This window comes from Lynx canadensis, chromosome F1, assembly GCF_007474595.2.
Source record: "Lynx canadensis isolate LIC74 chromosome F1, mLynCan4.pri.v2, whole genome shotgun sequence".
Lineage (NCBI taxonomy): Eukaryota > Metazoa > Chordata > Mammalia > Carnivora > Felidae > Lynx > Lynx canadensis.
The window spans coordinates 64,701,141-64,714,981 of NC_044319.2; the positions used below are offsets into that span (position 1 = coordinate 64,701,141).

At 47.4% G+C, this 13,841-nt stretch overlaps 1 protein-coding gene across 1 annotated transcript; it reads left to right on the forward strand.

Moving 5' to 3' along the window:
• The first annotated feature begins 7,829 nt into the window (after window positions 1–7,829).
• Window positions 7,830–9,491, forward strand: LOC115505086 (C-reactive protein). The gene is made up of 2 exons (XM_030302475.1): window positions 7,830–7,988; window positions 8,574–9,491. Exons 1-2 carry the CDS (start codon window positions 7,925–7,927, stop codon window positions 9,179–9,181), a joined length of 672 nt encoding a protein of 223 aa, XP_030158335.1. The 5' UTR covers window positions 7,830–7,924; the 3' UTR covers window positions 9,182–9,491.
• The last annotated feature ends 4,350 nt before the right edge of the window (window positions 9,492–13,841 follow it).

A 13,841-nucleotide genomic window follows, 5' to 3' on the forward strand; every position in this document is an offset into this window, starting at 1 on the left:
TCACAATGTATACCCACACAAATGTAAACTAAGGTTTTACATCACTTATGTGATCATGCTTTTCAAGTAATTTAACATCAAATAGGCTAACAAGTTTAAAGTTTTTTTGTGTTTTTTTTTTTTTTGAGGAGGGAGAACAAATCTTTTGAGGTGTTCCAGGGACTTTCTGGAAAATTACACCCAGATAAAAAAATTTCACTTAGCATTTGACTTGGGAAGTTTGTTAAACACATCAAAAGGTTTGGATGCTTGACGAAATGGAATCACAGGCAATTATGAAACAATATTTAATTATCTATGTCATCAAAATCTTTTCAAAGCAAATACAGAAGTGAGCTAAGCAAAACTCACTTCTTAATATTAAGATTCAGTTAAGTCATCAAAGACTTGATAAAGACAACACGAAGCACAGGACATGGTTTTAGTAAAGAAAATATTTGCTTTCTTGACCAGTTACTTAAAAGGCGAAAGAACTTCCATCACATCTTCTCAAGTGCAGACCCCTAGTCCAAGGACACCTTTTCCTTTTAGCACATGAAAGAAACTTACATAAACAACCTATTGATATTAATATGTATTTTGAAAGACCTGACAACAATTCAATTTCTAGCCAACTTGACTATATATGGTAATATTCTCTCTCTCTGCCCAAATATACATTTAGTTTGTTCTCCATTATTTTCCTTCCTGTTCTGAAATTACCAATTTCACTTCAGGACAGATCTACTTTTTTTTTTTTTTTTCCTTAACAAAAAATGCATCTCCATGCCTCAAAACTTTCATATCCAAAAACATATCCCACTTTCCTTGGGTACAGAGTTGTGTCCCCGTATTGTATCTAGCAATTTAACCTACACGGATTGATTCGAATTCATTAACCCTTAGAACCTTTAATATCTAGTCAAAACTAAGAGGTAAGCACTTGTGAACTGTTCCACTAGCATTCCCCAGGTTGGTGACTTCAGGAGCACGTTTCAATATGGCACAGTTGACATGTTTACCAACAGACCCAAAACCTTTAGTTTCTACGTAACAGAAGCCAAAGGTAGATAAGCCTATGTCCAGTCATCACTGTTTCCAGTATTTTATCTTCTTTGGAAATGATCTAGATATTTAATAAATATCCATCACTTAACTTAGCAAAACTCTAAGGTTTCAGGTTACCCCAGAGATTTGGGAAACATAATTTTGGCTGAAAAGTTCATCTATAAACTTTTATCACACTTACGTATATCTGAATTATTCGCGCTCAACAATTCCATTTAGACTATGCGTGCATCCGTCATGAGACACTCTGCCATGACCCCAAGCTCTTTTCCTGGCTGACAAATTTTCTAAGAGATAGCATGCATGTATTTGACTAGTGGACGTAGGTGGGATAAATGTTGTATGTCTGCATTTGATTCAGTGTCGATAACTCTGAAGCCATGTATATTTTATTTTTTAGCTAAAAATTCTTAAAGTTTATTTACTTATTTTGAGGGAGGGAGAAAGAGCATGAGCAGGGAAGGGGAGGAAAGAGGGAGAGAGAGAATCCCAAGCAGGCTCTGCACCATTCGCGCGGAGCATGATGTGGGGCTCCAACTCACACAAGGTGAAATCATGACCTGAGTTGAAACCAAGAGTTGGGCGCTCAACTGACTGAACCACCCAGGTACCCCGAAGACATGTATCTTTTTTTTTTTTAATTTTTTTTTTCAACATTTATTTATTTTTGGGACAGAGAGAGACAGAGCATGAACGGGGGAGGGGCAGAGAGAGAGGGAGACACAGAATCGGAAACAGGCTCCAGGCTCCGAGCCATCAGCCCAGAGCCCGACGCGGGGCTCGAACTCACGGACCGCGAGATCGTGACCTGGCTGAAGTCGGACGCTTAACTGACTGCGCCACCCAGGCGCCCCAAGACATGTATCTTTTAATTAAACTAACAAAACATAAACTAGCTTGTATATACTAAAGATTACCCCAGATCACATGAACTTGGAAAACACGCGTGTTAGCTTCTATGTTTCTGAGTTTTAGGAATGCTTATTTCATAAGCACTTATTTTTAAGCCAATTAAATAGGGATGTTTACAAATTAATTTTCACAATACCCTCTGGAGGTAGAAGAAAATACCATCTCTCTGTGCGTGTACAAACATAGGCATACATAAACATACAGGCAGACACAGAGATCCTAGAGCCTTCGTTCTAAGATTGTAGCCATGAATAAGGTACAGCAATGTAAAAGTCACTAATTTATAACGTTAATTTATTTTTGAGACAGAGAGAGACAGAGAATGAATGGGGGGAGGGTCAGAGAGAGAGGGAGACACAGAATCGGAAGCAGGGTCCAGGCTCTGAGCTGTCAGCACAGAGCCCGACGTGGGGCTCGAACTCGTGAACCACGAGATCATGACCTGAGCCGAAGTCGGACACTTAACCGACTGAGCCACCCAGACCCCCCTGAAAGTCACTAATTTATAAATAACAGTTGAATTCAAATTGTATCTCTGTCAGACAGAACAAGTTAAGGTTACTTGCTCCAATGGCTAAAGCTGTAAAGTATTAGTATTTACTAATTAGTATTTACCAATACTTACGGAGAAGACATTTAAGATGTGTATTTGTCCTTGACAGGTGATTGTATGGGGGCTATGGGCTAGTGTTTGGCAGGTGGACCTTTACAGCAGTTTGTGATTTAAAAAGCTACCCACCCCCCTTCAGTCTCAGGTGATTGTGGACTGTGTTTTAGTTGTCTCCTGGGGTGTTTACAGTTTAAAGACATGGCAAGATTTACATTTTGCAGGGACAGAGAAAGAAGGTGAATTTTCTCCTAGGGGTCTTGAAGCATATTGGTCTGTTACAGAAGTCTAGGATAATTACTATTTCAATTTTTTCTGCCTTTTTTTGAAACGCGGAACAATTGACTTCCAATATTTGGATTTTTTCTTTTTCGGTGCAAGATCTGCAAATGTCTGAAGGCGAACAGGAAAGCGTCTGAGTGGACGCTGAGTAGCTCTCAGAGTTACGCTTTTGCCTCTCCGAAGACTCAAGTGACAAATGGAGAATCGTCAGTTTTAACTCTCTTTTTGTCTTGCATTCTTGCAAGCTATCGTCAAAGACTTGGGTCGCTGCTTCCACTCTCATGCTTAGAAGGGGACTGGTCCATCAGACCACTCTGTTTTGAATGTGTCTTTTTAGATCAGGGAGAAAATTTCCCCTGAAATTAAGGGGGGAAATTAAAAGATTTCTGTGTTCTGGAGCTTTAGGGTATAGCGCGTATGCCTTTGAAAGGTCTGTATGAAGCATTCAACAAAAGCCTTTGGATGCTCTCCATTCTGAGAGCACAAGTCAACCTTGTACAAATTCACCGTAAAGGGGAAAGACTCTGCTATTGCTTCTATCAGCCCCCAGTTCGTCCATTCCCCTATCATTTCTTTGTAGGAGGGCCTGGGAGAAATTCTGACTACCTCTTGTCTCTGCGGGAGGGGTTTTTCCCAGGGGGCCCTTTGGCCTGTCTGTTAACTGCACTACAGTCGTGGGTGGGAGAATATCCCTCTGCCGTCAGTCGAGGTCCTTGTGAATGGAGCGGTGATTGGCCACTCGTCTTCTGATTCCTCCATAAATGTGTCAGGGCCTTCTGAAAATGGAAGTTAAAGGGTGTTATAACTTGGAAAACCTGTTGGTATCCAAGGGAAGTGAATTCTTTGTCACTGTGTATGTGTGTGTGTGTGTGTGTGTGTGTGTGCCTGGCAGGGGGCAGGGGGTGTGTGACCAGGATGTATCCACAAAGGACGTCACATGGAAAGACTTGAAGCTGTGACTGATTATGGAGCTCATGAAGCACCTGTCCCAGGTGCGCCTGGGCTTCCGCCTTCACTTGAGTAGCCCGTATACCCTGGGCCTCAAGAACAGGCTGGAGTGTTCTCTGTGAATCTTCTAGGGAAGGGATGGCTAAACCAGGGGGCTGGGTGTTCAGGGGATTTTCTGAAGAAAGTGGAGGAGTTTGGGGAGTTGGAATTTGCGAAGGAGGTGAGGCCGGACTTTAGGAAGGGGAACTGACGTTAAATGTGGGCTTTCATCTTTGTTCTAAGTCTAATTTGTGTTCTTTCGTCTTGTTAAGGGGGTCCCTGAGAGTAGCTGTTATTCTCGTTTGTATCCACTTTTTCACGTGGTCTTTCCATAAGAGGCAATAAGGCTGAGAACTCTCCGGAAAAAAAATTAGTTTCTTCAAATACAGACCTTTTCTAATTCAGAGGATACTTTGGCCATTGACTTGTCGGATCTTATATTCGTCTCAATAGTGACTCAAACCAGTTAGCCTTTTCGTGGCTTGACCAAGGATGCCAAAGAGATGCACTAAAAAAAAAATGCGCCACAAAAGGACGCAAAAGACACCGCCCTCACAAGATTCAGAAAGTTCGCTCCCAGCGTTAGCCTGGGAAAGCAAAACCCTTTGTTGTCATAGGCAGTCGGTGGAAATGGCGTCTCCAGTTTCTCATGAGAACATGAGGGGCCTCGGCCACAGACTTGCGTATCTGTGGCACCGGCAGGTGCCACTGAAAGGGGGCTTTTCCAGCACTAACGAAACAACAAAGGTCGAGATGACCAAGGCCCCTCATGGATTGGAGCCCTTGTGACAAGTGCCCCTGTGAGCTGGCATGGTAGGTAGGACAAGAGAGTGTTGCTTGTGGACTGCACGTCTCAGAACCCCAGTCTGTTCGACTGGCTGCTAGATGCAGACTGGCAGGTGCACCTTCCAGCTGGTGGAAACCAGAGGGATTATTTTCACTGGTCACAGAGCCAAGCTCTAAGGACATAGAACAAGATGAAAGGAAAACCTCGTCTGGTTTGCACACAAAATTTGCCTCAGCAGACGCCAGTCCGGTGAGAACCGTGAAGTCAGCAGCCTGGGAGGCTGGCTCGAACAGCAGACTTAGGGGGCCTACGCCTATGGTTCTACCCTGTGGTTTCCCTCCTTATGACAAATGACATAAAAGAGAAAAAGGAAAACAGTGACCATCTGAGGGAGGAAAGGGGTCAATGGCAAACAGGGGTACTCATAACAAATCTTTACGATAGTTGCTCTATCCAGGGAACTAGTCCACACAAGTATTTTCTTCTGCTAATCTAAATTTAGAAAAGAAAAGAACTCTCTCCACTCTCACTCCCAACAGACGCTGCGGGCAGAGGCCCAGGAGACTGATATGGTCAAGAATTCTTACTTTCTGGGGCACTTGGGTGGCTCAGTCAAGTTGAGCAACCGACTTCGGCTCAGGTCATGATCTCATGGTTTGTGAGCTCGTGCCCCGCGTTGGGATCTGTGCTGACACCTTGGAGCCTGGAGCCTGCTTCGGATTCTGTGTCTCCCTTACTCTCTGCCCCTCTCCGGTTCGTGCTGTGTCTTTCTCTCTTTCTCTCTCAAAAGTAAATAAACATTAAAAATCTTAAAAAAAAAAAAAGAAGAAGAAGAATTCTTACTTTCTGCCGGCTCCCATCGGGGGCCCCAGGATTTCTCAGCTGCACCATCTGGGAGTGACAGTGAGAGCCCCACATTGGGCACCAAAACTGTAGGGGAGGAGAACTTTTCCCTTCTTCCCTTCTAGGTTCTTTGGCTGGCCTGATAATTAAATTGACGTAAGACAGGTTAACAGGAGGAAAACAAATTTCGTTTCATATGATGGGAGCCTATAAAAATGGGACATCCAAAGACGAGACCAAGCAGGCAGCTGTTATGCTTTTTAGCCAAGGAAACAAAACATTTGTGAGGAGTTGATGAGACAGAGGGATTTGGACTTTGGGTAGCAGGTTAGTGAAGAAGTAACAAGGTTTGTTTATATAGCCTTCTTGGCCCTACGTTTCCTACCTCTGGTGTTAAGGATGCCTTCTACTTCCCTGGTGCGGAGAGGGCACCTTCCACGTGGGAGATTTATTTCCCGCTTCCAGAGGGACAGAGGAGGGTCGGGGTGTCCTTCCTGCACCATTTCTTACGTAACTTTGATTCAAAAGAATTGATATGTCAAAGTGGCGTATTTTGGGGTGGCCTGTTCTGCCCCCCTTTCGGTAGCAAGTAGCTCAAAGAGTTGTCATAAGAATCAAGTAGGATCATGGCTAGAGAGCACTTAGTGTAGCACCTGGCACATAGGAAGCTCTCGAAACGGTCGTCTGCCATTATTATCATTAGGCTGTTTTGCGTTATATCCCTGAACATAGGCTCATTATATACCATCAGAGTAGAGTTTGGTGGAATTGGTCTGAGGTACAGCAGTGGGAGGTTTTGCTAAAGATTAGGTCCAGGGTATTAGGAGGATGAACGGCAAACCTTTCAGGCAATTATTTGTGAATATCGATTCCCCTAATTGAGTTTTGGTAACTATTTGGAAGCCTGCAAGGTAAGGATATATTCTCGGGCAAAAATGTGAGTGTGAATATTCTCTGTTGTCCAATTAGGGAAGATCCATATTCCCTGACATTCAGCTAAGCAGAACAGAGGGTTGACACTTCTTTCTGGTTAAAGAATCCAGTCAGGAGATATGTCTTAATTATAGAAGACCATCCCAAATCCCCAAGGATGTGGGCTGAGCTAATATTTTCCTCGGAATTCAATTACTGTTACCTTACTACACATAGTTTAGTGGACAGCCTCTGGCCCTAATAATTTTAGCCAGGAAAATTTTTACAGCTGGCATTTGCATTCAGTGAACATTAAAAAGATCTCAATAAAGCATTCCTGGAATGCTTAAATTTAAACAATTTAGCTCACTGGTAGATATTTCCATGTAATTTTGTTAGAAAATATATCCCAAGGTAACTGATGTATTGTTGTACTACGTAGAGCTGTCAGACATGATCCAATTAAATGTTGGGTGACATCTTCCAAAAAGAGTGATTTTAGTTTGGGTGAGTTGGTTCTAAGCAATTCTTTTTCACAGTAAATGGGGAGTAAGATTAATTGCCCACTGAGGCCACTTCTAGCTGATGTTAATACAGCCACGTCATCAGTGCTGGTTTTCCTTTACAGAAGGGGTCTTATATCCTGTTTGTTCAGAAGTAGAATCAGGCATTAAGGCTGAAGTTAAAAGGACAGAGGGCCAAATGATACCTAAATCCTATGATAAAACTACCGGGGGCGGGGGGGCACCTGGGGGGGCTCAGTCGATTAAGCGTCCGATTTCAGCTCAGGTCACGATCTCGAGGTTCGTGAGTTCGAGTCCCGCGACGGGCCCTTTGCTGACCGCCCAGAGCCTGGAACCTGCTTCGGATTGTGTGTCTCTCTCTCTTTCTGCCCCTCCCCAGCTGGCACTCTGTCTCTGTCTCTGTCTCTCTCTCAAAAATTAGTAAACATTAAAAAAATTTTAAAAAGGGTATAAACAAATTTATGTTAAGTTTTCTCTTACAGCATCATAAGCATATTTACGTGTTGTAGCATAAAATTCACAACTGGCGTTGTAAACGGCTGTCCATTCTGTTCAGTGGATGTGGATCTACACCATCTGTTTAAACATGCCTACAATTTTCTAAGTTGTGGTTGTCTTTGTGAATAAAGCCTCCTCCATCCCCCAAGCCATCCCCCCCCTCCACCCCGCCCGATATTCTAGAATGGATTTCCCCGGAATGGATTTCCAGGATGTGACTGTTTTAGTTCACCAAGCACTGCCACCCAGCATTGTTGGAGAACCAGCAGGCACCACACAGTCGCTAATAAATAACCCACATTGATCTCTCATTTTGCAATTTATCTTGGTTTATTTGCTCTTCGGGCTTTGATTCATGGCACCAGAGGGCAATTTTGGAGAATCATTTACCCATCAGCTGAAGTCACTGTGATTGTGGCTCATATAAGGTCAAGCAGAGCAGACCAGAGACGGGGATCTCAGCTGCCAATACTTTTTCCACGACGAGAACCCAGATTCCGGGCCCGGGGACGGTAGGGCGGAGACATGGACAAGTTGTCACTGTGTTTCCTGGTCGTCATCGGCCTCCCTGGAGCTTTTCTCCAAAGCGGTAAGCGCGGCTCTGGATGGTCGCTGAGTTCTCGTCTCCAGGCCAGACTGTTTAAGGCCATGGGGAAAATGGCCAGTGCGGGGAAGGGGTGGTGGTCTGGGGAAGAGGGCAGTCTGGTTTCTAAATCCACATAGTGACCGAATACAGCTTCGTGGCCTAACAAGCTGTTAAAAGAGAGACCACAGGCCCTAATGGAATCACTTGTGTTAAGCCCCACCCACATCGAGCCTGACTACCTCCCCTGATTTCAGTGCCAGCCTCCCCCTGGAATATAACCTTTAACTGGTCAATCTGGTTAGCAAGCTGGTCAGCACTAACGAGGTTAATTCGCCTGAGAGCAGCCCTTCCTCCCCCCATAGGACGGTGACCCTGCTTGGAGTAATCTACCCCTTGCTAGAAACTTTCTCTCCCTGAACCTTCTATCCCGCAGTTCTCAGAGCTCCTTTCTTTCTGCTGGAAGGGATGCTGCCCAATTCATGAATCAGGGAATAAGGCCAATTAGATCTTCAAATTTACTCCTCTGAATTTTGTTTTTTAACGTAACTCAACTGCCGCCATTTTCTCTCTCTCTTTTCTATCCCACAGACATGCAAAAAAAGGCCTTTGTGTTCCCCATAGAGTCTGATAAGTCCTTTGTAACCCTGTTTGCTCAGGTCCAGGAGCCATTGCAGGCTTTCACGGTATGCCTGCGAGTCTATACCGCCTTGACCCGCCCATATAGCCTCTTCTCTTACGCCACCAGGACACAGAGCAATGAGATCCTCCTCTTCAAGGAGAGGAGTGGAGTATACAGCGTATCTGTGGGTGGCTCGGACGCCTACTTCACGGCTCCGGAGAAGTCTTATGCACCAGTGCACTTCTGCATCAGCTGGGAGTCCAGCTCGGGGATTGTAGAGCTCTGGGTGGATGGGAGGCCCATGGTGAGGACGAGTCTGAAGAAGGGATACACTGTGGGGGCAGGAGCAAGCATCATCCTGGGGCAGGAGCAGGATTCCTTTGCTGGGAACTTTGACACGAACCAGTCCTTAGTGGGAGACATTGGAGAGGTGAACATGTGGGACTTTGTGCTGTCACCAGTCAAAATAAACTCCGTCTACAATGGTCAGGCCTTCAGCGCTAACGTCCTGAACTGGCAGAACCTGAACTACGAAGCACAAGGTGAAGTGTTCGTCAAGACCCAGCTGTGGATCTGAGACCTTCTGTCAGTCCCGGAGCTGCCTCCTGGGGGTGGGGGGTGGGGTCACACCTCACGTGGCCCTCGTTCGATCCGGCTCTGAGGGGGGACCCCTACACACGTGGGGGGGCCGTGTTTCCCTCTGCCTCCTCCACTCTGTTTTCATCAGCACAAGGGACAGCGCCGGGCAGAGGGGCTGTTCAGGACCGCACCACCTGACCTGGGGGAGGGGCGCCTGGGTGGCCCAGTCCTTTGAGGGTCCGGCTCTCGGTTTTGGCAAAGGTCATGATCTCATGGCTTTGTGGGTCTGAGCCCCACGGCGAGCTCTGCGCTGACAGTGTGAAGCCAGCTTGGGATTCTCTTTCTCTCTCTCTGCCCTTCCCCCGCCTCGCACTTGTCCGTGCCTCTCTCAAATAAATAAATAAATAAATAAATAAATAAATAAACTGAAAAGAACATCTGATTTGCAGGACCGTCGATGTTTTTAAAGTTCTCCAAGTGAGTCCAGTGTTTGGTCAAGATGGAGAGCCATGCATTTTAAGTGTCTCTAGGAGGAAGTGAGCCAACTTTTGTGTTTTTTTTTCTCCCGGAAGACGGCATATGTTTACCTGAGGTCCTGCCAACATTTTAATTTCCTTTTAAAGGCAAACCCACCCCATTTTATTGTGCTTTCATGAGTTATCTGCATAACCCAGGAAGAGAATTTTTCCAGTGTTCTGACCCCCGCCCCCCCATCCATCAGGGTGTGGTCACTGGAATTTAGAATTCTCTCTAATTATTTAATCCTTTGAATTTGAAGGTTTAAAAAGCTCAAGAGAAACGTTTTGTTGTCGTTTCTGTTTAATTTGTTCTTTTTTCCTCAGGACCACCAGTTTTCCTCGTGTGATATTTCCATTATTTTGCCTTCTCATTTATCATCGCCCAGACTTCTCTGAACCTACGTGCTTGGTCCTTATAATAGGAGCTTTTATTTTTTTTAAGGCTTTCCTCCACATCAGTGATTTCTTTTGCTGTAAGGCATATTGGGATCCCCGCGACTTCTAATGCCACTGAAGATCCCGCAGTGCTCGTGCTCGCTGAGTTTGTCTGGAACCCCTTCTTGGGTTTAGTATGTTCTCTCAACTCTCATCCTTTCATCGGGTCCCCGTTTTCTTCAGTTTGCTTGAGGGCTTGATGCCTAAAACTTTCCGAATTTCCCTGCCATTAATCTTTTCAGAATAAATCTTTTCCATGCCTTACGTCCTGGTCTTTCACATCGTAGTGTTTTTCCACCATCCGGCAGCTCAAAGCCAGCGTGAGGGGTGAGTTCTTGAGCCCCTCCTGCTCAGCTGGCCACAGGGAGACCCCGACAGCTTCAGCAGGCCACCTGGGGACTCCTTTTCATGTGACAGCCTGCAGCTCCCCTTCCAAGTGACTGTCGCCTCCACCAGGTTCTGCCAAGCGTCCCGGCGTCTTGTAGGTGTGCATTTTCAGTTATTTGTGTCATTTCCCTATCTGCGGAATGACCGGGAATGCTGGAGAGGACACGGGTGACAATAGCAGCTTGATCCTGCAAGACCGGGTCTCGGTTCTTCTGGAGAGGGTCCTAGGCTGGGGAAGCTTCCATTTCCCTCTGACCGGCTCCTCCTTTCGGGAAGAGGAGCGGCTTGTGCGGGCTTGTCCCAAACCTGACATCCATTGGTCCACAGCTCAGGGGTCAAGTTTCCTGTGCATGTGACCGCTCTGTCTGGGGCTCTGGGACCTTTCCTTCTCCACCAGGTGGGAAGTAAATAGAGATTCTCATTTCTGTTCCGTCTGGAAGCTTAGATCTGGGGGGGGGGGTTCAGGAAGGTCCCAGGGGTGTTCTCTGCCAGCCACAGGTCTGGTGCCGTGATTCGTATTTAAGTCCCGTCTCTGTCTTTCAGTTCCTTTAGAGCGTGCAGGGAGGAGATAAGCCTGTCCCCTCAGAGCCGTAAATGCCACAAAGAGAGAAGGAAGCTCCTCGGTCGAGAGGTCTGTACTTTCTGCACCTATAGCAGCAGGAAGGGGGCCTGGCAGGGCTCCAGACCCAGTAGAGCCGTAACCGAAGAGGGGACCATCTCTCACAGGCAGCCGGGCATCCACTGCCTCTGGGGACAGGGCTTACACCTGGGGCCAGCTCAGACTTGCCCAAGAGTTTCAACTCTGGACATTGCAGTGCTCCCCAGGGGCTGGGGCAGATTCACCTCAACACCTACAGAGTCCTTGTGCCTGGGTCGTTGGCCTTTGCATCGTGGGTACCAAGCACTGATGGGCAGAACCAGGTTCTGTCCCTCTCAAGATGCGTTACTCGTGTTCAGGGTCAAGGAGGGTCTATTGAAGGTCTCATCTGTACCTTGATAGGGGCCACTGCAGTTTCTTAAAGCCCCCGCCCCTTTCATCCAGGGTTTCACGAGACCACATGAGCTCATGCCCTGGTTCCATATCTTGTTGGGCAAGTTATTTAAGATATTTTATTCTGCGGATTTCCTCATCTTCCGAATGGGGATAACGTAGGGCCTCCTTCCCTGGCACGCGGCTAGGGCTCCAGGACCGTCATCTCTGATTTGCTGGTAATACTGTTCATTGGATCACGATGGTGGATTTCAAAGATCCAGGCTCTGGGTCAGAGACCCTGTAGGTTGAAGGGATCCAGCAACGGACAGATGCCGAAGAAGGGGGTCTCCGGCTCTGAGGGGGACGTGTCAGCTTGCCACGGAGACCAAAATTATGGACATGATTACAAACCTAAGGGACAAGGGGCACATTTGGAGAGACTGTCCTTGGGATGCTGTGGTTTCAGGAAACACGTTCAAAAGCAGAACAGAGAGACGGTGAGAGGCGAAGAGACTTCCGAATTTGGCAGAAAACTCTCACTCGGATTTTTAGGAGGACATCAGAAACGTTGGGATGAGGCACTCAACTTAAGAAGACAGGCTTCATGCTAGACAGAAACCACCAGGAAACGGGAAAGGAGAGGGGTTCTGTGACCCGTCCTATGGGGCCGCAGGACAGAAGGACAGGGTTGGTGGGCAGCGGGTCTCTGCTCTCACAGCTCAGGGCAGGCTGGCTTCAAAGGACAGAGGGGCCACCAAGGAGGAGGGAGATGTCACAGGGAGCCGCACAACCTCAAATTTCCCGGCCACAGAGGTGACGAGACAGGCGTGTCTGTCACTAAACAGCCCATCACGTTGGGCCAGGAAACTCTAACCTGAGGACAGGAGGTGGCTGGGGAGGTGCTGGGGCCGGAGGACACGGGAGACCCTAGAGCGAGGGCACTGACCGCGAAGTCGCCGACCCTTTCTTTGCTGGAAGGTTGGGCCCAAACAAGAAGCTTCTCCACACAGGTTTCCCTCTTGCCGTTCAGCACAGAGAACGATCCTTCCAGATGTAAACGAGAGCCGCCCCCTCCTGCGGCCCCTAGAACACACTGGAACCCTCCCCCTGGCCCTCAGGGCCCTGTGTTTTCTGACCTGTCTCCTTCCTGCCATTTTGCCTGTTCATTCCCCCCCCCCCCCCCAACAAACGTGTGCCTGATGGCAGCCGTGTGGCATCACGGGGCTCGGATGCACGGGACCGGCTGGAAAACCACAGAAACGGGAGCGACAGAACCACACTCACGTCAGATCCAGTCTCATCGCCTGGGGCTTCCTTCACAGCGGGTGTACATGCGCCCGACGTGCGTGCACCAGGAGCTGGCACTTTCTTTGTCCAGAGCCTCACGGGGCAGGTTCCACATCACTCACTTTCCTGCTCCATTAGGACTTACAGATACCACTCTCGGAAAAAAAAAAAAAAACAAAACTGGGGGTGCGGGTTTCCTTGTGTCCTCTCCCCCTAGATCGCAAATTCTACGAGAGCAGCTGCGTCATTACCCAGCTTCTAGGGTGGTGTGGCTTCTAATGTGTCCTCAATAAATATTTGATGAATTCGTTAATTCCGGAGAAGGCGGACGCAGGGAAGAAATGGTTTGGATGCCACTGAGGAGGGAGAAATGGATGCCTGGAGCGGGAACTTGGGGGGCCACAATTTTGCTCACGGAATGCTGTGCTGTAAGTGTGTGACAGCCTGCTTCTCAGAGAGGGGACGGGCGGCCAGAGTCTGCATTGGATTCCAAATGACACTTCTGGGGATAAAGCAGGTAGGGAAAGGGGAATTAAACAATTATTAAGAATAGGGGCGCCTGGGTGGCTCAGTCGGTTAAGCATCTGACTCTTGATCTCGGCTCGGGTCACGATCTTGTGTTTTCATGAGCTCAAGCCCCGCGTCAGGCTCTGTGCTGACGGCATGGAGCCTGCTTGGGATTCTCTCTCCCTCTCTCTCTGCCCCTCCCCTTCATTCAAGGTATAATGAAGGGGGACAGAATACGCCGCCTCGGAATACGCCTCTGTGGCATACTGGCTATTTTGAGCTGGTTATTTTTATTTTTAAGAAACAACAGAGGAGGCACTCTGAAAACTGAGTCAAAGTGACCCTGTTGTAAGAGACATTTGCATTTGTAAGGGAAATCGCCGTTTGTAAGGGTGTCCCCCCTTCTGTACCAGGAGGAGGAGGAAGGGGACGACATCTTTAGAATCTCTTATCGATGGAGAAGGGCAGGACGATTCACATCTGCTTAACAATCTCACTCTTGTTCTCTGTGCTTTTCCTGATGACTCCCCACCCCAACACCTTCGTTTGTC